A 25,408-nucleotide genomic window follows, 5' to 3' on the forward strand; every position below is an offset into this window, starting at 1 on the left:
CTACCTGAGTCAGGTACTAGTACTAAAAGCTAATTGTTCAATCATCATGCTAGCGTCATTGTTACTTTATTAGCTTTGACTCTGGATATTAAAATGAGTCTTGGTACATTGTTTCAGATCAGCTTCTTTTGCACCCTCCTTGAGCTGGGTGGTAAAATGCCCACTACCAGGCGCGATCCACTGCAGCTGGAAGGTGACATCGACTTCCATTGGGAAAATGAGGAAGATGACCAGTATAGCCCTGACTATAGCACTGGCAATGACACGCATCTAAAACACCTCAAGGGGAACCCGCACCAGACTCGTCAAGTAGTTTTAGATGATATTTCCAAACAGTACCTAGCTTACATGAATGTGCCCTGTGAAGATGGAGTTGCTGTGAAATACTATGAAGCTTCTGCACGCCACCCCAAAACTAACAGAATTTGTGAGTACAGGTGTGAAGAGAAGGAGGCTAGGTCACGGTCCCACAGCATTTCTTCTGTGGTAGCTCAAAAAGTGGTGGACCTGCTGTTCTTTGGTAGAATACAACATTTCCTCTTGGTTGGTAAATGTGAGGTGGCATGTATAAAATGGTACGGGATAGGGGAACAAGACGAAGAGACAGGGCTATGGAAGGTTGAAGTGGGTTGTGAGATGCCGAACGTGATCCCCCCATTTCAGCCTTTTAACGCCATCACAAGGCCTTTCGTCCACAGCCTTGTAGGTACCACCATGTGGATACTGGACTGCCATGCCTATGACCTGGATTAGCTCCAGTGTTCCTCCATATTTATTCACTTTTCAGCACATTGTGCGCACTGCTATGATCTTTCACACAGTTAAGTGGCCAACTTGTGTACAAGCTAAGCTATTGTTAAAGATCAGTTGTCTCCATCATCATTTGACACTCCAATATTTTGGGCTTGTTTCCGTTTAAGTTGATATTTTTTTCATATGATGTTTTGTCGATCAGTTTTTACCTACACCTGTCAACACCTGCTGATGTTGCCATTTTTGGGAAATGAAAACACAGGCTAGAGAAACTGGAAATATTATGCATGACATCTTGTTGTATCTCTGTAGAATAACATTTTCCTTTGGTTTCGGTAAGGGGAACTGCTGTTGTTCACTGTGATTCTAGTGCTGGTGTAACAGTGGTGTTCAAGTACCGTCTACCGTCCTTGCCCAAGGGCTCTAGAGCTTTTGTGGCGAGAGCGATAGCGGTCGTGATTTGTAATCTGCCGCCCCGGGTTCGATCCCGGGTGGGGGCATGTTGTTTCTTTCTGTTCTCACTCGCCCCTCTGGTTGTTTCACTGGCAGTGTATCAGATCCTGTGCGTATATATATATACATGTATATATATGCTAAAAACATGGCTTTTATCCATGTTGCCTATGATTTTAGTGCTAGGAGTGTTCTCGATATATGGTTTGTAGTATGTACACCTCACATTTACCAACCAAAATACTTCTGTCCATGTTGACTGATTTTAGTGCTATCCGTGTACTAGATATATAATCATGTGTGTATATGCTTCTGTAAAAACATGACTTCTGTCAATGTTGACTGGTTTTAGTGTTATCAATGTACTAGATATATAATCATGTGTGTATATGCTTCTGTAAAAACATGACTTCTGTCAATGTTGACAGATTTAAGTGCTATCCGTGTACTAGATATATGATCATGTGTGTTACTGTATATGCTTCTCTAAAAACATGACTTCTGTCAATGTTGACAGATTTAAGTGCTATCCGTGTACTAGATATATGATCATGTGTGTTACTGTATATGCTTCTATAAAAACATGACTTCTCTCCATGTTGACTGATTTTAGTGCTATCCGTGTACTAGATATATGATCATGTGTGTATATGCTTCTGTAAAAACATGACTTCTGTCCATGTTGACTGATTTTAGTGCTATCCGTGTACTAGATATATGATCATGTGTGTATATGCTTCTGTAAAAACATGACTTCTCTCCATGTTGACTGATTTTAGTGCTATCCGTTACTAGATATATGATCATGTGTGTATATGCTTCTGTAAAAACATGACTTCTGTCCATGTTGACTGATTTTAGTGCTATCCGTGTACTAGATATATGATCATGTGTGTATATGCTTCTGTAAAAACATGACTTCTGACTGATTTTAGTGCTATCCGTTACTAGATATATAATCATGTGTGTTACTGTATATGCTTCTGTAAAAACATGACTTCTATCAATGTTGACTGATTTTAGTGCTATCCGTGTACTAGATATATGATCATGTGTGTTACTGTATATGCTTCTGTAAAAACATGACTTCTGTCAATGTTGACTGATTTTAGTGCTATCCGTGTACTAGATATATGATCATGTGTGTTACTGTATATGCTTCTGTAAAAACATGACTTCTGTCAATGTTGACTGATTTTAGTGCTATCCGTGTACTAGATATATGATCATGTGTGTATATGCTTCTGTAAAAACATGACTTCTGTCAATGTTGACTGATTTTAGTGCTATCCGTGTACTAGATATATGATCATGTGTGTATATGCTTCTGTAAAAACATGACTTCTGTCCATGTTGACTGATTTTAGTGCTATCCGTGTACTAGATATATGATCATGTGTGTATATGCTTCTGTAAAAACATGACTTCTCTCCATGTTGACTGATTTTAGTGCTATCCGTTACTAGATATATGATCATGTGTGTATATGCTTCTGTAAAAACATGACTTCTGTCCATGTTGACTGATTTTAGTGCTATCCGTGTACTAGATATATGATCATGTGTGTATATGCTTCTGTAAAAACATGACTTCTGACTGATTTTAGTGCTATCCGTTACTAGATATATATAATCATGTGTGTTACTGTATATGCTTCTGTAAAAACATGACTTCTGTCAATGTTGACTGATTTTAGTGCTATCCGTGTACTAGATATATGATCATGTGTGTTACTGTATATGCTTCTGTAAAAACATGACTTCTGTCAATGTTGACTGATTTTAGTGCTATCCGTGTACTAGATATATGATCATGTGTGTTACTGTATATGCTTCTGTAAAAACATGACTTCTCTCCATGTTGACTGATTTTAGTGCTATCCGTGTACTAGATATATGATCATGTGTGTTACTGTATATGCTTCTGTAAAAACATGACTTCTGTCCATGTTGACTGATTTTAGTGCTATCCGTGTACTAGATATATGATCATGTGTGTATATGCTTCTGTAAAAACATGACTTCTGACTGATTTTAGTGCTATCCGTTACTAGATATATGATCATGTGTGTATATGCTTCTGTAAAAACATGACTTCTGTCCATGTTGACTGATTTTAGTGCTATCCGTGTACTAGATATATGATCATGTGTGTTACTGTATATGCTTCTGTAAAAACATGACTTCTGTCCATGTTGACTGATTTTAGTGCTATCCGTGTACTAGATATCTGTAAAAACATGACTTCTGTCCATGTTGACAGATTTTAGTCCTAGCAGTGTACTAGAAATATGGTACCTTCATTTGTATATATATTAACAGGACTTCTGGACATGTTGCTTGTGATTTTCAAGTGCTAGCTTTGTTCTAGATACACGTACCTACATGTGTGTAAATATGATACTACTAAAACATTACATTTATCATATGTTCACTTTCATTGGGTTTAATCTTCTAGCTGTACCCCATATGCATTGCATTGATTGAAAGCGTTGTGTGGAGGTACCTGTGTCTAGCCTTCTTGAACATTCATTTCTAAATGAAAGATGATGTTGATAAAAATCAATAAAGTCTTGAGTCTTTTTTTTTCTCATGAAATTCAGAACAGTAACTGGCCCGCAAGATAACTCCTGTGGCATTTAATAAGAGACCACTATCAATTTGTACTACACAAATTCTGTGTTGATTTAGAGAGGACCACGTTAGAAACAATCAAAACAAGTGACCGTAGGTAACATACTCTGTGATCTAATTATGGTTTGTGTTGGTTGTGATGTTTTCTGTGGTGTACGACTCGGTGTTTATATCGCATACAGAACACATCACATCAACTTATACAGAAAAACGAACTTAAATGCTAACATACCTATCGCTGCCAAATTTAAAACACAGCCCTGTACGCATCAATCTGTATCTGTATCTATATAACCAGTATAACCGCCCTTCGGCGTAACACACCAGCTTCACAGGCACGCGGCGCGACAGCAGCTGGCTATATTACACCGAACGACTCGTTACACCTAACTTTTGCACATCTATGTTAATGAAAGTTGAACGCGTCCAACAGAGGACAGAAAAAGACTTGTCTTGTTGCGAACTGACGGTTGCGAACTGACATTGTTGCGAAACAACCTGTAACCGTTGCAGCATATGTGAGCCTTTTTCACGTCTAAAAGTAGGCATCTGTATAGTTTTATGAACATTATTATTCCCCATTTTATTGTAAAAAGCTGTGGAACTCTACAATGAATGAAGACCTTTATTGCACATTTTTGCCACACCAGGCTAAGTACAGGTCACAACAAGACATGTTGAAAAGATACAGTTCACAGATACAAAGTGAGACTATTGCTGGATAAATTCAACTTCTTATTTTCTGTTATAGTGTCTGTTATAGCAGATATGTTTCATGATCGATGGTTTGTCTTGTTGCATTAGGAATATGAATTTTTCTACCGAACTTGATGCTCCGCCTTTGTTGCCATTATGTATTTATTTTAAACGTTTGAAAGCATATGTCTTTTAACCGCTGGCCAATAGAGTGAACAATCTGAAACGTGTTTGTTCTATGTGGGATAGGAACATGCCACAAGTACTGTAAATGCAGAAATGTTCGCGGTGGATTAATGTTCGCGGTTTTCGCGGTGACCACTTTACCGCGAATTTAAAACCACCGCGAACATTTTTCTATCATGATATTAGATTGCAGTTTATGGTGTTGCCGCGAACTTAAATCCACCGAGAAATTTCTTTTTCCCGCTACCGCGAAATTACATCCCCGCGAACTTAAATACATTTACAGTATGCATACCCGCACTCCTCTAAGGACTTACGCACTCCGGACGCCAAACATTTATTACCAGATTTGTCATACTCTAACTGGCAGGAGGAAGCGTCTGATTGAATACTATAGGCTGGCACGTTCAGGCGAAGTCTTAGAAAATGTTTGATAAAGTTTAGGGAGGACTCCACTTGCATGGGGTATCTCCCTAACTCTGGTTTTACAGCTAAGCTGCAAGAAAAAATTTTAAGTGAATAGATTCAATTCGACAGGAATTGGAAGTTTTAAACGCGCCCCATATTTCGGAACCATGAAAAATGCACGCGTCAAAGAGTTTGTTTCTAACGGGAATTGGTGCATCGGCTTTGTCCAGTGATTGGTTAACCCCGAACAAAGCCTTTCTTGTAGAGATGCTTGTGGTTCGCCTTGAAAGTACCGATAGAGCGAACAATAACGAATGAATGAATGACCTTTATTGTACATTTGTGCTCAAACAAGCTAAGTACAGGTCGTAGCGCTAGTGATAAGGTACAATTTTGATATAAGAAAAAGGTATCTTATCACCTCTATATATGCTAATACATTCTAGTATGTGCAAGTTCAGCTTCTTCTCGCTTCTTCAAACAGTCATATACATAAGGACAGATGGAATCAATAATGTATGGTTTATCTAATTGCATGAGAAATATGAATTTTTCCGTGGAATTCAAGTATGGGAATTTAGGGAACATATGCTGTATATTTTCAAAAAGGACATTTCTTTCGTTTCTGTATAAAGTACAGTCAACAATAAAGTGACACTCATCCTCTATCTTGTGGCAAATTCGTTGTTCCAGAGGAATGCGGTTATGTCGGCCTTTTTCAATATGGAGTCTGTGTGAACTAATTCGGAGCTTTGTGATGGCTGTTCTGTGCCGAATGACGGAATGTTTGCAATCTTTAAGTATTTCTCGTCGTTGTAATTGGTCTTAAGTAATCTGTATGTTCGTAGTTTGTTGTTGTTCTGCATTGCTGTCACGAAAGATGAAAGTACATATCTTTTAAACGTTGGTCGATGGATGGAATAATTTGTGATGGATTTAGGACAGATGACATGGGAGAGTGCCAGACATAGCCAAAACCACATTAATACCTAAGTAACAATAGGACGCAACTAACTTTACGGTTTTTGTCTGGTACGTAAAAGAACGCTCTTTTGGCATACGTCCACCCTTAGTGAAGACAATGTCTTTTGTTTTCCTAAGGTTTACATTCAGTCTCTATGTAATACAGTAGTTTTCTAACTTATTCAATTAAGATTGTAACACTCGCTTCGACTAATAAAAATAATAAAAAAAGTCATCTGCGTACAATAGACAAGGAATACGTTCAGTATGCATAATTGGTGGTTCACATTCATTGTCATTAATAAACAAGATGAATAAAGTCGGGCTTAATTGCAGCCCTGTCGGACACCACATTTCGTAATCAAGATTCAGTGAATCCGTGGCTGTGCTTTATACAATTAGTAGTTTCAGAATACATGCCTCTGATAATTTGAAGAAATTTACTCACCGTACCGAGATTGTTTAGTTTGCATATGATTATGAGGCCATTTCTCTAGACAGAATCAAATGCTTTACTAAATCTATAAAACATGCGAAAAGATGAGAATTCTGACTGATATACTCCCTAACAAGTGCTAACAAGAAAAAGATTGTTGTTGTAAAAGTTTTCCTAAAGCCATATATGATCCAATGTCTAGTCTCCAAGCAGACCCTACGGTCCCTAAAGAGATACTAGTAGTATCAAAGCTGGCAAAGGAGTATAGCCGGCCCAAGGGAGATAGTCGGCCAAAGGGAGTCAAACGGGCACCTGATGCCCCTATAAGTCCCTTGCACAAGGTCTTTTAACTCTTGCCGTTACGTTTAAAGCACCGCACACGCTATAGAATGTAAGAATAATCTGTAAATGATTCTCAACATTTTGCCTATCTATATGCTGTCGCGTATCGTATACAAGATGGGTAGAAAACGTTTTAGTTACGTTATTCGCGATAGTGCTATATACTATAATCAATAGTTTCTTGACCGGCGCAATGGCCGAGTGGGTAGAGTGTTCGCCTTGCATTCGGTAGGTCGTGAGGTCGATCTGCGACCGAGTCATACCAAAGACTTTAAAAATGGTACATGATGCTGCCTTCTCTGCTTAGCACTCAGCACTAACGAGGAAGAGTATGGAAGCAGCCCCTAATGTAGTGGCTTGCATAAAATTGTGGCCCAAGGGCTACTCGAAATGGAGATCGGAGCCAACCTAAGGATCTGCACAGATGTACGGCAACTTTAACTTTTAACTTAAATAGCTGATTGCAGGGCTGAGGGTTAATTGCACTTAACATGAAAGGGGACAAACAGTGTAGAGCAGTATAGGATATGTCTACTCAAGTCTAAAAGATAACTGGGTTCTGCTGCTTTTCCTGAGACAATGGAAGACGAAGGGTCCAACTTTTTTCTTGAATGTGGGTTCTGTAAAGTTAGAAGAAATGTATTTTCTTATAGTCACATGTTGTACGGTAATGAAACACCGGTGCCTTTACGGATAGCTAGTCGGAAACAAGGTACTGGTGGCTCGGTTACAGACTGACAGGACAGTCACAAAGTTTCAGCATTGCAGGCATAATCAGCTGTCACTGGTCTTACCGCATCTACATTCTGGATTTATTTATTTATTTCACACACACAAATCCACGTGAGCAGAAGGCCGCAGTCCTCCTGAATTGAAGACCAGGTCTGTCTGTGTATATCTTTGTGTTTCTCGTATGCTTGCGTCTTGACACGATAACAAGCGCCATTGCACAATTCATATCCAACGATATTTGCCTAATTACATAACCTACAAATGCCAAACATATTCTCGTCATTTACCATCACAAGTAATGTCGTGAAATAGACGTACATTTCCATGTAACAATGTGAAGGGTATTTCGGCGGTATAAACACTTTCCTTGTGAGTGGTTACACTCTATGGTATTATAACTTTTATCTCCTTCGTGTAGATGAGTTGTGCAAGAAGGCAATGATTTCCCCAAATTCGACAGTTCAAACTCAATAACTAGACAAGATAATTACATGGGGATTCATACAGCAAATCATGAGCAAGCTGTCATGGACATGTTGCCCGAATTTGAAAGACATCCGTCTTTTTCTCAGAGAGATAGACGTTGTAGTTTCCCGCAAATTGAGAGCGCACTCTGGCCACTATGTTCCGCATCCATGGACATTTCTAGGTCGATTTGAACCCCATATGACGGGAGTGCGTTCTCCTTTATAAAACAAAAATGAAGCGATATTCGAAGGAGAAATTTTCACCACGGTAGGCTAATATGGCTGTCTATGTGTACCTTTGGCATTTCTGCTCTTCCATCAATCTACTTGAAGATATACGCAATTAATCTTTCTTCATTTTTGCCTAAACGATATCCGTACAGTAGGTGGTGCTTACAGGTGTCTTTTGTCGAGTTTGAAAGTCCTCTTTTCATCACTGGTGATCTGCACAATTAGTAAACATAAATCGGTTCATATTCCATTAGTCAAATGACCATCACAGTGCGTTTTTATGAATATGTTCACAATCAACAAAACGAATTATATATAATAGCGGCACTGTATTACTATCGACATTTAACGGTACTGCATGCAAAATTTGCTCAGGCGTGGTTTGGCATTGACGTATGTTGGCGAGTTTTAAAGCCCTCGATGCAATAACGATCAGCAGAATGAGTAACAATTTTCTTCATTTGTTCATGGCGTTTTTCTGTGCACTTGAAAGTCATTTCAGTTGTTCAGATTACATGCTGTGTTACATTTATTGTTTAATACAGTTATGGAAAACAATGGAATTATACTATTTCATCATTGATTATGCAAATTGAGTCCTCACTTGCAAAAAATTAATAACATTATAGGCATCTTTGTCTAAGCCACCTGCATGCCTAGATGATATTGCAGGGGAAGGTGTGCGATATGCTAATTCAATAAAGTATGGGCTAACATTCGTATCCTTTGAAAGAACTTCCAGCAGTATTACTGTTCTGAAGATTGCTTTTAATCCCCGTCCTCCATTCAAAAGTGACGAGTGTTCCCTGTTGCTCTCCCTGTTGTTTTCATATATGGTTGGGCATATTAGGGCTTAAGGTTACGGCTGGACTTGGGGTTATGGCAATGCTTTAATTTCATGAAATAACTGAATTGAGTTACTTCTGCTATAGCTTACTCTGTAAGTAACGCAGGCTGTAGCAGGTATCGATTACCTGTTCTGAGCCGCATATTTAATGAAGATTATACTTTAAGTTACAATTCCAATGTAAGTGAGCTCTGTTCTGCAGCTGGCGTCGGCTGCGTGTCCCCACCGCAAACTTTACGAGTCTTTGTCTGTTGCGAATCTCACTTGGAAGTGCTAGATATTGTCATGACGTCAATGATTGGTTATGTTTGGCTAACTTCGGCAGCGTTGTAAAGACGTTATGATCAACACGTCAAAACTGAAGACCCATTTCGGATATTGACTTTAGTTCTGAAGCCATGATCCAATGTCATCATATTCAAGAAATGCTGGTCGGCCCGGTGCATAACAACAAATTTTTCTGTTTGGACAAAAAAAGGTCAAACCCAACTAGTTGATATATAGCCAATAAATCGTCACTCGCAACGTCAATATCGCAAGGACAATGTACAGCTTTATCTCACGAGATACTAGGTCAATATTTTCAATTAAGCAACTCAATCACCTCGGAGTTTAAGTCTGGCTGAAGAAACAGAACAGTATTCCGATTACCAACTCAATACTTCCGGCCAAGCTTGCGCTATTATTTCAAGGGCCAATGTACGCAAAATAAAACATTAAAAATCCAAGCTTACAAATTGCACAAGGTCTTTTAACTCTTGCCGTTACGTTTAAAGCACCGCAAACGCTATAGAATGTAAGAATAATCTGTAAATGATTCTCAACATTTTGCCTATCTATATTCTGTCGCGTATCATATACAAGATGGGTAGAAAACGTTTAGTTACGTTATTCGCGATAGTGCTATATACTATAATCAATAGTTTATTGACCGGCGCAATGGCCGAGTTGGTAGAGTGTTCGCCTTGCATTCGGTAGGTCGTGAGGTCGATCTGCGACCGAGTCATACCAAAGACTTTAAAAATGGTACATGATGCTGCCTTCTCTGCTTAGCACTCAGCACTAACGAGGAAGAGTATGGAAGCAGCCCCTAATGAAGTGGCTTGCATAAAATTGTGGCCCAAGGGCTACTCGAAATGGAGATCGGAGCCAACCTAAGGATCTGCACAGATGTACGGCAACTTTAACTTTTAACTTAAATAGCTGATTGCAGGGCTGAGGGTTAATTGCACTTAACATGAAAGGGGACAAACAGTGTAGAGCAGTATAGGATATGTCTACTCAAGTCTAAAAGATAACTGGGTTCTGCTGCTTTTCCTGAGACAATGGAAGACGAAGGGTCCAACTTTTTTCTTGATTGTGGGTTCTGTAAAGTTAGAAGAAATGTATTTTCTTATAGTCACATGTTGTACGGTAATGAAACACCGGTGCCTTTACGGATAGCTAGTCGGAAACAAGGTACTGGTGGCTCGGTTACAGACTGACAGGACAGTCACAAAGTTTCAGCATTGCAGGCATAATCAGCTGTCACTGGTCTTACCGCATCTACATTCTGGATTTATTTATTTATTTCACACACACAAATCCACGTGAGCAGAAGGCCGCAGTCCTCCTGAATTGAAGACCAGGTCTGTCTGTGTATATCTTTGTGTTTCTCGTATGCTTGCGTCTTGACACGATAACAAGCGCCATTGCACAATTCATATCCAACGATATTTGCCTTTACATAACCTACAAATGCCAAACATATTCTCGTCATTTACCATCACAAGTAATGTCGTGAAATAGACGTACATTTCCATGTAACAATGTGAAGGGTATTTCGGCGGTATAAACACTTTCCTTGTGAGTGGTTACACTCTATGGTATTATAACTTTTATCTCCTTCGTGTAGATGAGTTGTGCAAGAAGGCAATGATTTCCCCAAATTCGACAGTTCAAACTCAATAACTAGACAAGATAATTACATGGGGATTCATACAGCAAATCATGAGCTAGCTGTCATGAACATGTTGCCCGAATTTGAAAGACATCCGTCTTTTTCTCAGAGAGATAGACGTTGTAGTTTCCCGCAAATTGAGAGCGCACTCTGGCCACTATGTTCCGCATGCATGGACATTTCTAGGTCGATTTGAACCCCATATGACGGGAGTGCGTTCTCCTTTATAAAACAAAAATGAAGCGATATTCGAAGGAGAAATTTTCACCACGGTAGGCTAATATGGTTGTCTATGTGTACCTTTGGCATTTCTGCTCTTCCATCAAACTACTTGAAGATATACGCAATTAATCTTTCTTCATTTTTGCCTAAACGATATCCGTACAATATGTGGTGCTTACAGGTGTCTTTTGTCGAGTTTGAAAGTCCTCTTTTCATCACTGGTGATCTGCACAATTAGTAAACATAAATCGGTTCATATTCCATTAGTCAAATGACCATCACAGTGTGTTTTTATGAATATATTCACAATCAACAAAACGAATTATATATAATAGCGGCACTGTATTACTATCGACATTTAACGGTACTGCATGCAAAATTTGCTCAGGCGTGGTTTGGCATTGACGTATGTTGGCGAGTTTTAAAGCCCTCGATGCAATAACGATCAGCAGAATGAGTAACAATTTTCTTCATTTGTTCATGGCGTTTTTCTGTGCACTTGAAAGTCATTTCAGTTGTTCAGATAACATGCTGTGTTACATTTATTGTTACAGATATGGAAAACAATGGAGATTTGTGCTCTTAAATTTCGACTAGAAAGTGAAATGAATGAGGATTCTTATAACCCTAATAAATTCCTGAATGCATCAATCACACTTGATGAGATTAAATCAGCTGTGGAGAATGCTAAGACAGGGAAATCAATGGGAGCATATGAAATTTCGAATGAGATGCTAAAAGCACCAGATATGCTTAATACTTTGCATATACTTGTACAAACCTGTCTTCAAAGTGGCCTTACTCCTTTTGTATGGTACAAGGCCATCATTAAATCAATCCCCAAGTCCTCAAAGAAAAATCCTGCAGTACCGTGGTATAACTTATAAGTCTATTGAGTACCGTGGATAAACTTTATTCTTGTGTACTTAGCAATAGGCTAACCCAGTACTTAGAATACTCAGACTTACTAGAAGACGACAAAATGGTTTTAGGGCAAGAGCCTGTATCGACCATATCTATGCAGTGTGTACCGTCATCAGGGCCAGAATGGAGCAAGGAAAGTCATCTTTTGCTTGCCTTATTGACTTATTAGGACTAGGGTTACGGCGTGTCCCCACCGCAAACTTTACGAGTCTTTGTCTGTTGCAAATCTCACTTGGAAGTGCTAGATATTGTCAATGATTGGTTATGGTTGGCTAACTTCGGCAGCGTTGTAAAGACGTTATGATCCACACGTCAAAACTGAAGACTCATTTCGGATATTGACTTTAGTTCTGAAGCCATGATCCAATGTCATCATATTCAAGAAATGCTGGTCGGCCCATAACAACAAATTTTTCTGTTTGGACAAAAAAAGGTCAAACCCAACTAGTTGATATATAGCCAATAAATCGTCACTCGCAACGTCAATATCGCAAGGAAAATGTACAGCTTTATCTCACGAGATACTAGGTCAATATTTTCAATTAAGCAATTCAATCACCTCGGAGTTTAAGTCTGGCTGAAGAAACAGAACAGTATTCCGATTACCAACTCAATACTTCCGGCCAAGCTTGCGCTATTATTTCAAGGGCCAATGTACGCAAAATAAAACATTAAAAATCCAAGCTTACAAATTGCACAAGGTCTTTTAACTCTTGCCGTTACGTTTAAAGCACCGCAAACGCTATAGAATGTAAGAATAATCTGTAAATGATTCTCAACATTTTGCCTATCTATATGCTGTCGCGTATCATATACAAGATGGGTAGAAAACGTTTTAGTTACGTTATTCGCGATAGTGCTATATACTATAATCAATAGTTTATTGCAAATTCCTGTCTGATGGTTAATTGCACTTAACATGAAGAGGGACAAACAAACAGTGTAGAACAGTATAAGATATGTCTACTCTAGTCTTAAAGATAACTTGGTTATACAAGTTCCTTATTGATTATGCAAATTGAGTCTTTACTTGCATAAAATGAATATCAGTAAATGCATCTTTGCGTTTTTTAAAGAATCTGCACCTGTGGTTACTGCATATCATCCTGGAGGTATGATACGGATCAAAGAACGTAATATTCGATGCTCAATGACATCAGAGAGGGTGCATTTAAACAAATCGTAGTATGTAATCAGAAACGTTGTATTTCTAGCCCCCTTCGCAGACTGGCTGGCTTTTAATATAGGGGAGCACAAGTTCGCGATTTTAAACATTGGCCAGGGTTCTCTAATGCCGGAGAGGGGGTTTACTGAGGAAGGGATTTATTGGCCTTCAAGTATTGCGGAGCAATAACGTCCCTCCTCACAAGCACTTGGAGATCCCGCTTTGTGCCAACATGGACATTACTCGAAAGCATTTTTAACACTTCTTTTGTACAGAACTGGTGTGGCAAGTATTTGTCTTGAGTAGTAGAGTCTTCATGGGTGGGGAATTATACCTAGTTTCTTATATATGCAATGATGAAGTGATCGATGGTATCAATGTAGTATGGAAATGAGGTGAGTGCAGAATCATTTTAAAAGACAAGCAGACAATCTTCTTTTAGACAGCCTAAAAATATCGTCGCCGGCAACGTTGTCGACAACAACAGTCGCACGACTATGAAAGTGTTGTCTGTCTAAAGCCGGCTTTATAGTCGGGATCGTTCAATGTATACATGTAGCATTTCAAGTTTTTATGTGATGTAACAGATTTGCACGTAAAATGTCGACGTCGGCTGCGGCGTTTTTATCACGTCACGTAAGCTGTGGTTTCGGTAGCGTGTGTCTGTGTTTTTGTTTACGAACACAGTCGAAATGCAATGCACGTACAAATAACAAGAAATGTATGACGAGAACCCTTGATATTGTTTGACTGTCACATGGTACTAACTTACTGTAAATGGACACATAGTGAGTTTGTGAAAAGAATAAAGGGTATATTATGAAATGTACTCTGTCTTTACTTACGTATACCGAAAAGTTGAGATATGCTGGTCGGGCTGAGACGCCTATTCACTATGTATGGCTGAAATATAACTATTTGAAGGTACTAGGCTAACAGGATGGTCGACATCTTCTCGCTTCTTTGTACAGGTGTAGATATAGGAACATATAATGTTTGATATACAAGGTTTATCTAGGCGCATCAAAAATAGAAATTTATCAGTTGCATTAAAATGTTTAAAATATGGGAACTCTTTTCTGATATGTTCATAAAGCGGAATTCGTTCCTTATGGTACAATTTACAGTGTAAGATAAAATGCTGTTAATCTTCTACCTGTTGCAGATCACAAAATTGACAGACTCTATGCTGCAGAGGTGTGCGGTTGTGCCTTCCAGTTTCGATATGTAACTTGTGACAACTAATCCGGAGTTTAGTTACAGCCACTCTGTGTTGTATGTTGTTCGCCATCAGATAGACTTCTTCTTTCTGAATAGGCTTGAATAACCTATAGGTCCGTAATTTGTTACCGAAAGATCTATAATAGCAACCAAGCTCCATCCGTTGATGACCTGTATCTGCTTCAGTCACTGCGCTTTGCGTGCGGAAAGGGTGCTGTGACATAATCCCTGAAGGTGGGTTTACACCTGCGTATATTTTCATGCCGCATGAGTTCCGTTTTGACATTTTTCGACATTTTGACTAATTTCTTCAATACGCGGCCGCACGCACAAGTCGCACCTCTATCGCATCTGAATCGTCTTTAGAAATTTTCACGTACGCAGGCAAACGAAAATATACGCCCAGTTCGTCTGATAGTTTTGGACATGCACAAAACTATCATTCGTACGCAGTTTGGTGCCCAAAACGTTATGGATGCGCAATAAAGTGGTCCCACGTCGGTCGATTGCGCTATGAAGACGCTACATGTTTGCGCTTTATACGCAGTAATACGCGGAAATCGCGGTATTGCGAGTACATAGCGTTCTTACAGTGCAGACACAACGCACCATGAGCGACCGTATAACGAATGCACACATAGATCACGATTTAGTACCGTGCGTTCTGCGATCGCTTTGCGCATACTTCGCGTACTGATAGCGTGATCGACGCACACTCCAGATTTGGAATAAATACGAAGGTGCATCTGACTCCAGACAAAAAAAAAGTCATCTCAAGATGTATATAACTTTATTGCACAACAATTGTACGAGGTACAATTACAAACCTTCTTTGATATATTTTCCTATATCTGCCATGCAAGGATTGTCACATGTCATTATGTATTTGAATTTGCACTTCAGGTCCATTTGGATAAATCCTTGTGTACAAAATGACAGCCTTCTGTATAGAGAATTGCGTATATCGGAATATTTGGGACATACAACCATAAAGTGATATTCGTCTTCTATTAGCTCTGGACAGAATGGACAAACCCTCTGGTCGATAGGGATTTTTTTTAATCTTCCGGTTTATGATGTCAGATCCAGGCCAGGACTGACGAATTTGTACCGGGGGCATGGAGAGATGGTCACAACAGGACACCATGAATGCAGGACACTGGTCCCAACAGAGCCTCCAGGGACGGGAAGATGTAGAGGAACCTGCTCAAGCACTGGGTCAATTTGTGTGACACACGTGCCATTTTGTGTAACAGATATTTGACTTAATTTGCTGATAATGGCACTTTCTTTGTGTGTGTAGAACCACATGATATAAAGGTGTAATATAGAGCCATATTACAACTTTGAAAGAGGGCGTAAGGTTTCATAATTGTTTAATTTACGTGTTTGATAAAGATCTTGAATACGTTTTGTGGTGTGTATGAGTGTGATTTTTATAGTATATGAAATACTAAGATGATAGGTGAAATCATTAAGGACAAAGTGAAAACAAACACAATCTTAACAGTGCACATAATTTCTTAAGGTAAATGATGGCCCACATTTCTGTATAAGAACAGTGTCACTGCTTTACTGCTTCGCAAATGAATAAAAAAAACCTCTTCAATGTTTACTTGTCAATGTTCTACTTGCACTGCCTGTAAACAAAGGCATACGTAGTACAAAGGGTTCCTCTAACAAAAATACTTTATTGGTAATGCTCGCAAACAAAAGTATATGTGACACAAACTGTTCCTCTGACACACCTGAATTGCGTTTGGAATGCAGTTTAATAGCACCAGGTGCGTCAGGCATGCGGTCGGTAGACGTTGTGTGCGTCCGGAAAACGCCCAACATACGTACCCCATACGACTCTATTCGCAGTACGGAAAATTTTGTTGCGCATTTCAGTTGCAATCATACGCATCTCATGCGAAATGAAAACGCTGAAGTCGTAATTCAAACGCCAGATGGGCTCGACGTACAATTTAATTCATTCCAAAAAAAATTCCAAATGTTGGGCGTTCGGCCGCGTATTGACAAAATTTCATGCGGAACTCACGCGCACTTGAAAATATACGCAGGTGTAAACCCACCTTCAAGGCGGGGTCACACCTGCGTATACATGTTAGTCCGTATGAGGCGCCCATGTGAGTACTTGCCTTCACCAGGCTCCACAGGTCGTTGTAAAATAATAGAAATTGGACAAACGTAAACAGGTAACATGTCAGAATAGTTAGCTGGGTCGCTAACCATACTTCTCGGTCAGCTAACTCATCTGGCATGTTATGTATCTATATTTGTCCTATTTGTACTATTTTTTTCCGCGACCTGTGGAGCCTGGTAGAGACTAAGAGCTTCAAACGCACCTCAAACGGACTTGAATACATACGCATATGTGACCCCACCTTAAGCAGATCTTACGGTGCCATAAGATAATATAAAAGATGGCATGTAATAATATGATATGATATCATATCATATAATATATATAATACAACACGGTGTATTCGTATCACCCGAGGTACCAGCCCGACCGCGGTGATACGGAAAGTTATCACACGGTCGTGGAACACCCGTATCGAACGTTTTCGCGTCACACGCATATAGTATAATATGATATGATATGATATGATATGATATAATATAATATATCGGGTGTATTTGCAGTCAAACGAGCACCGATAACATACACACTCCTAAGGCTAAGCAAGCTTCCCTCCTCTGGCAGCTGTTGATACTAGCTTATGCTGCCGTAGCATCTGCTTGGAGATAACTGTGGCACGGCTACTGCGGCTCGAACCTGAATAGAATCGTGAACATACTCTCCAAGCAGAGACTAGGCTCCGGCTGTCTTTTTTAAGAATCTTTTGTTAGGCGTATTTATCGGGCTTTCTATTTTGTACCGTTTTCTTTATCTCTCGTGGCCTAGAAGGTAAAAAAAACACAGCCGGAGCCTAACCTCTGCTTAGAGAACACATCGTAATGTGAACACACAGATGTTCATTGGGGGACGAGTCCACTTCCGGTAGCCCGAGCCAGCGTGTGACCACATGGGAACTGTTTATGCAGTTGGCGCGAAAAAGCAGAAAAGCCCTGTCACGGTGTTGGAGTTTACACCACTCAGTGACCACTGTCAAACATTGTTACGCTGTGGTCTAGGACAGAATGACCGATAGAGATCCAGTCTTCGTACACCATTCGACAACTGGAGAGCTATTGCTGCGACCAGTGGAGATTTTCACTCACGACGAGACGTCACGATGGGGTAACAGCCTCATTGAACTCAGGGCTGATTCAAGAAAACAACCTACAGAATGCGAAATATTGATTTCGCTGTACAGTCCTGGAGATGGAGGACATTTCTACTGTCCTTTCCCATTCTGCTCAACACGGTCAACGGCTCGCTATAAGATAGCCGAGCATCTGAGGAGATGGCATACGGGGCCACACTTCTGTCATGTCTGTGGAACATTATATGCACGACTGCCGGGATTGAAAAGACATATGTCGCGGAAAAGGCACACCACGAATCCTGACGCTTCTGTTGTTCAAATGTGGAAGGAGGCGGCTGTGAAGGAATTCTGTATGTCTTTGTGCAATCTTTTTGGTGCTGAATTTTAGGAACTGTGTGCTCTCAGTTTCTGCTTCTCTCCATGTTATACTTAAAACTTGTAGGCGCTTGATAAACTTTAAAAAATAGGGAGAGATAGCAGGGAAGCGTCACTCTTGGAATTTCCGATTTTTCGCCGCGGCACGATCAGTCAAATCAAAGGACAAGACGACTGGCTGTCGACTTTTGTAAGTACAATTTTGAGAATATCGCAATATATTAGCTAGTGATAAGTGCATTTCATACCCCTTTAGAATTAGATAGTCTAAATTATGTACAGCAATTCAGCAAAACAGACATTAGAACAGAGGTAAATAGGTATTAATTATACAGGTTTTCAGAAAATGTTGACAAGGATATTAGATATTTCCACACAGATGAATGTTCATGATTGGATATCATTCAACACTCAACTGCTACTGTTGAAAGAACTATCATTGGCTTGTCTTGACGTGTTACTATGTAGTTTGCGAGTCGTGGACCAGCACAGGAGGTGGTAATCACAACCATGTGTTGGAAGTTTGGCGCGAAAAGAACACAGTAAACCATATGTTTGGGCAGAAATGTAGCCGTTACTATAAAAGCCTTTTTTGTTAGCGTTAGCGTTTAGAAAAATTTCAGACTCAGAAATATGTCAGAAATACTTCAATAAGCCACGAATAAGGATGCAAAATTATGCGTGGAAGACTGCGAAAGAAAATAGGAGTTCAGACGTCATCGGGAACTCATTAGGAGCTCTTCCGCGCGCGACAGAAAAAACAACAACAGTGCGAGCAAAGATGTTCCATTCAACACTGGCGCTAGGAACGCGGCAGAAAGAAACAGCCAGCGATAGCATGATTGAACTGATAAGAACAAAACGTATAAATTCATAAATGTACTAAACGCCAGCCTTTTACTTAAAGCTTTAGTTGTTTTATACACGGGAATGATGGGATCTATAATCTGTCACCAAAGTACACATCAACATTGTATGCTTGTAGGCTGTAGTACCAGTAAAATGTACAGAAAAGAAAAGAAACGCATTTATTATCATATACAGTCACACTTGTATAAGAAGACCACCCGCGGCCAGGGACCTACTAGTAGTAGAGAGATTCGGTCATCTTAGACAAGCGGCCTTGTTATAAGGAAGGAAAGTGACGAGCCGCAAGGCGAGACGGACACGGATTTCAAACTAAAAGTTCATGTCCTTTAATCATCGACAAGCGTCATGTCACAACGAGTGTGACCCTACTAAATAGTATTATGAAATACATGTACCGGGGTCACCCCGATGACGCAGCGGGTTGCCATTATGATTGTTGAAATGACATGATAATGGGTATTCTCTACCAGACTGGCTACGCTGGCTTTTGTATGGGGAATAAAATCAATAATTTGCTACCAGATGTTTTGGCCGGCCGCGCCTCGACCACGTTAATCTACTCTCCAAGCAGAGGTTAGGCTCCGGCTGTTTTTATCGGGCTTTTTATTTTGTATTGTATCTTGTATTGTCAAAACCTAACAACGTATGCCGGCACGCGGAACTTTCAATCCCCCATAAACCTAATGACTTGGACACATTACAGCCGTTACCACGTACGTGCGAAATGCGCGCAGCCCAGCCAAGTGTTTCTCACCCCGCTGCGCTAGAGTTTCCTGTTGTGATCGCTGACCAGTACATTCAACCTTTTTGTCCGGTGTTACCATACTCTTTCTCTCATGTTAGGTTTTTACAATAGAAGATAGAAAGCCCGAAAAAAACGACTGAAAACGATAAAAAAAACAGCCGGAGCCTAACCTCTGCTTGGAGCCTCATTTCTCAACACATAGGGCACCTTCTGGCTGGCAAAATACACCATATTTATTTATTTATTGGTTTGGCTGCACCGAACACACAGCCAGGGCTGCCCAACTAGCCTATGGCTATTACAAAGGGCTAGCCCTGCTGACAAACACATAAACAATACAAATTTAAAAAAAAGAACATTTGTATGTACATGGTGTAGGATAACTTACATATCATCTAAAATGGATACACCATATATATACAGTCAAACCTGCCCAATCGACCACCTTTTCTCAGCGACCACCTGGCCATTTCGACCGCTTTTTTCCGGTCCCCCGGGTGGTCGCCTTGGGCAGGTTTGGCTGTAATAGCCACAGCAGGCGCCAAATGGCTGATATCAATTACTGACTTTTAAAATTAGGATATAATATTTACCGGAGGGGGCCTTATATGGAAGCTGACTACCCTGGCCAATTTCCAAAATTGTGTGTACTTGGGGGTGGCTTGGTAACGCTTAACGGTAAATTCAGGAGGCCCGGTAACGCTTCACGGTAAATTCAGGAGGCCTGGTAACTTTTAACGGTAAATTCAGGAGGCCCAGTAACGCTTAACGGTAAATTCAGAAGGGGTTACAAAGCATAACTGTAATGATTGACGCGCATTCCTATTCGTACAACGCTTGATTAGGGTATCACAATGGGTGAAAATATCTGACTAAATGACATTGTGACAAAGAAAAGGTGCCATTTTCATTTCATTTCATTCATTTATTTATTTAGCCAGGTGTGCTCACTCAGCGACCACCTGGCCATTTCGACCGCTCGACATTTGCTTCCCTGGGGCAGTGCTCTCGCTACAGAGGTGGCGACAGCAATTTTTTTTTTTTTGGCATGCTCTCCTGGGAAAATAACGGCCCTCTGAAATGCTATTTCCTGCATCATTCGGCAATTGTTTGGACAGACTAAGCTAGATTAATGGCATTTTTTATGAAAATTACACCTGGCTATAGCTTTGACCTCCACCCCCGACATCTTTTTACCATTTCGAGCTCGGAAGGCACGAGACGTTGCAAAATAAGTCCGATATAAGATAAACAAGATAAATTCAAAATCTGGACCGTCTGAAGCACCATTTCCTGCATTTTGAATGACAAATTTTGCTGTCAGAGGAAGCTATCATATGCATAAATGACATCAAAGTTTTATTAGAGAGAAAAATTTTCTTGGGCGACGACCCACGACCCCTATTTTCCCCATGTCGTCGTGAGCGCCAAAGGCGCAAGCCGACGCGTCGCAAGGGAGGTCCGGAGAACCCCCATTTTCTGCATTCGAGGAGTACATTTTACCTGAAACTAAGCTAAATTTGACACTGAAATCTGTATGAATGAAAAGGTTTTTGAGGGCGACGCTTCCGCAATATTTTTACCATGGCCAGTGCTGATGGGCGGGAGGCCGGGAAATTTTGAAATCTGAACCCTTTGAAACACCATTTCCCGCATTTCAGGGACTCTATCTGGCATTTGACTTCGTGACTTGTTACGATGAATTTCTGGCGGCGGATAACAAATAACGATTAACGTTGAATTAAAACGACCAATAACCCTTAACGAAAATATACCGATAACGATTCACGTTGAATTATTGCAGGTCGGTAACGATTAACGGCGAATTAAAATGGGCTCGTAACGCTTAACGGAAAAAGGCATGCAGGCCCTCTACAATCTCCGTACCCACGTAGAAAGGCCAAATCTGGTGGAGGCTATGTATTTAAATGGGAACCTGAGGTTCGTAATGTCCTTTTCACTCATTGTAGCTAGCCACTAATCTCCAAGCAGATCCTACGGTGCCATAAGATAGTATCAAAGCTGGCCAAGGAGTATAGCCGGCTAAGGGAGTCAAACGGGCACCGGGGGCTATACATTACGCACCGTGGATCTGGTTCGAGATTAGCTAGCCACTCCCACTAACAAATACAGACAAGATGTGTGCCGCTGCCAATCACCACATAGCAACGCAACGCAATCCATAACAACAAAAAGAAAGGTGGACGAGTGCATATATTATCTAACGTTATATATAGAAATACCGGTCCCTCGGCGGGTACATCCAGCTGGATGTTGCAACATGCGCGATAGTAGGTGTGAAGTGTGCATTGAACAGCGTGGGGCGTGAGGGTGAAAACAGACGGCGGCATTTTACACACCCATTAAAACCCGTGTGGGCCTGGAAATGGGCATTTGTCGCAGTTTCCCAAGAAATTGTCGCTTTTCCACGTCCGTCATTCAAAGAATTGCAATCTAGACGGCGACAATCTTGCAATTGTGACCAGGCCTTAATTGTTGCCCCAGATTGTCAATGTCCGTTTTAACTGCAAATGTCCGAAATTGCCCATTTGTAACTTTTCCGCGTTCGTAGTTACATAACTTCTGGATGTGTATCACGTCTCGGTGGGTCAAATCAGATTGTTTTAAGACAACCGCATCTGCTGTTCTTCGTTATCTTTGACCCGTTTCACCACATGGCCACATGTTCAGGGGCGGCCACGATCTCATGCGCGGAAGGTTCGTACGCCGAAAGATCGTTTCATAACCACAGAGAATGCTGCATGTACGGTCAGCAGTAGCGCTAGACGTTCTCCTCTTGTCCGTGGCGGGGCCATGTCGGGAGATTATAAACCGGCAAAATGACACGCTTTCCCGATCCCCCATGGCGCTCGCATAAACGTCCATAAACAGCTTCACGGAAAAAGACGCAAACTCTGGCCAACTGGGAGTGACCAGAACTGCGTCGTATTTACAAACGTCGCAATTTGGTCCATAGCCATGTTGGCCGATTCCCTTCGCATGCGCCTTGTCGGCCACACTCACAGTGCCAACCCTACGGTTCCATAAAAGCCTTCGGAAGAATTTAACCGGCAGAAAAAGCGATTTGCCCCCCTGACGCTCGCACGTGCCTTGTCGGCTACGCTTACAGCGCCAACTGTAGGCGCGGTCCATAAAACCCTTCGGGAGTTTATAGACCGGCAAAATGACACGCTTTCCCGATCCCCCATGGCGCTCGCACGCGCCTTGACGGCCAGGCTTGCCAAGTAGAGTGCCAACTGTAGTCCATAAAAAGCTGCACGAAAAAGACGCAAAATCCAGCCATCAGGGATTAACCAGAACCGCGTCTTATGGACAAATGTCGCAATTTAGGTCCATAAACAGCTGCTCAGAAAGACGCAAATTCAGGCCAACTGGGATTAACCAGAACTGCGTCTTATGGACAAATGTCGCATTTTACGTCCATAAACAGCTGCTCAGAAAGACGCAAAATCTGGTCAACTGGGAGTACCAGAACTGCGTCTTATGGACAAATGACGCACTTTTAAAGCTGCTCAGAAAAAGACGCAACAGAGCTGCGTCTTATGAACAAATGACGCAAATCCCTAATCCAACGCTTCTATAAGACGCAAGAATGGTCGAATGACGCATTTCTGGGCTAGCAGTGATATCCTAGCTAAGGACTGCGGCAACAGCAGCGACTTTACCGTGACGGCACAGAACGTACCAATCCCGTCAAACCCGAGTGTTTCAGCCGTGCGGGAAGTATTCGTGGAGGCGCACGGATTCGTGGTAGGGATTCACCAACGGAAGGTTGTCACTGTGAGTAAAACGATTCCTTATCAGTACTTCAGAAGAAACGCGCATATAATTGGGTTCTTAAAATAACAAAAAAGGGATACCGGTAATGAAGTGCAAGATAGTTGTCTTGATATCGACCTTCGCCAATTAAAATTATAAACTACTAAAAACTATAATCATTTACTTTAGAGTACGATTGCGTAAATCGCAACCGACCTAGGCTTAGTTTTTTCTCTTAATTCATCCTTACTCATATCAATCAGAGCGTAGGAGAGAATGTATTGATCGTATATAAATTTGTATGATATCAATACAAATACTATGGATTCACTAAATCTTGGAACAATGAATTAGAGCCATTCATTCTTCAACTTACCTTTTAAAGATCTGCATTGTTCTTTCATGAACAAGGTTGGCGGAGTGCCACACACCCTCCCCTTCAGCCTGGCAGGTGGTACGGTCGAAGTCAGTCTGAGCGGGCGGTTTGTCCAGGTTCTCTTGTCAATCTTCAGCGTAGAAGTCCGCTTCGATGGTTCGCATGAAGTCAAGGTAAGTCAGTCTGAATAATATTATAAATTGATATTCAACATGATGTATCTCTATCAACATCGAAGGCAACTAAAATGCACGACAACTAAAACTGTCAATACACATACAAACGAATAGTTGTCATTGTAGATTTTATCGCTACAAGCTTATTCAACCTGACAGAAGGTCGAGAAGCTTAACTGAAATGTGAAAATAACTCCTTCCAAATCATTGTAGGTGGTGGTTCCGGCCGATTACTGGGGACGGATGTGTGGTCTGGGTGGTAACTATAACGGCGACACAAGCGACGACTACATGACACCAGACGGGACCATTGTTGGAGACTGGAACACCTTCGGGAACAGTTGGCTCACCGACCCTGCAACGTACGTTCTCTTGATAGTAATTAATGAGCTAATATGATTTGACAGACTGATTAAACAAACGATTATGACAGCGCCCAAATATTTGCAAAACCTCTTGCGAGGCAAACTCTAGGTCTGCTATTATATCGTAGAAACATGTTTTTTTTAAATGCAATTTTGTTTTCATTATACATTTGTTTCCGTCAGTTGTCCAGGAGGTCAGCAACCACCCCCGCCTCCCCCTTGTAACGACGCCGTCCAAGCAGCTGCCGAGTCAACTGACAATTGTGGGCTGCTTACAAATGCTGCCGGCCCGTTTGGTGTCTGCCACGGTACCGTGGATCCTGAACGTTTCTTCACCAGCTGCGTGTTTGACATGTGTGCATGGAACGGAAACACCATAGCACTTTGTCAGAATCTGGAGGCGTACGTCGAATCCTGCCAGACAGCCGGTGTGGTGCCGTTTTCTTGGCGGACAGAAGAGCGATGTCGTAAGTTGTCTGTGACATTGTTGCCATCACACTCAGTGATGCCATCAGGCATGTTTGGAATTTCTTCCATTTATGATATGGTTATGTTTACAAGTCAAGTTTTTTTTCACACTCATTTTTTTACACCTTCTTGACAGCTATTATATTTCATCTTAAGGGTGTGATGATTGTTATTTTTTCCCATGTCTTCAATTTTAGCCCCTTCCAAATTTATCTTCAAGGTTGTATTTTATGACCTGCTTAATTCTGATTTCTTCCTTTAATGTATTATCTTAATGTTTTGATAGACGATCCTCGTCTTTGCGCTATCTTTCGATTTTTTTCTAACGTAAGCGAAAGTTGTTTTCGCCCTGCTCTTGCACGGTACCTTGTGAAGAAATATGCTTTTATTGGAAATTCAAATGTATTGTTGGTTGGG

The 25,408-nt window shown here is 40.9% G+C and overlaps 1 protein-coding gene across 1 annotated transcript in view; it reads left to right on the forward strand.

Moving 5' to 3' along the window:
- The window catches only part of LOC118432187 (IgGFc-binding protein-like), a 71,485-nt gene that overhangs the window by 36,941 nt on the left and 9,136 nt on the right, over positions 1–25,408 (forward strand). The window contains exons 13-16 of the mRNA XM_035843716.1: positions 23,475–23,627; positions 24,018–24,155; positions 24,372–24,520; positions 24,707–24,990. Coding sequence (XP_035699609.1) covers positions 23,475–23,627; positions 24,018–24,155; positions 24,372–24,520; positions 24,707–24,990 — 724 coding nt within the window. The remainder of the gene's footprint in view (positions 1–23,474; positions 23,628–24,017; positions 24,156–24,371; positions 24,521–24,706; positions 24,991–25,408) is intronic.

Source organism: Branchiostoma floridae, chromosome 15 (genome assembly GCF_000003815.2).
Source record: "Branchiostoma floridae strain S238N-H82 chromosome 15, Bfl_VNyyK, whole genome shotgun sequence".
Lineage (NCBI taxonomy): Eukaryota > Metazoa > Chordata > Leptocardii > Amphioxiformes > Branchiostomatidae > Branchiostoma > Branchiostoma floridae.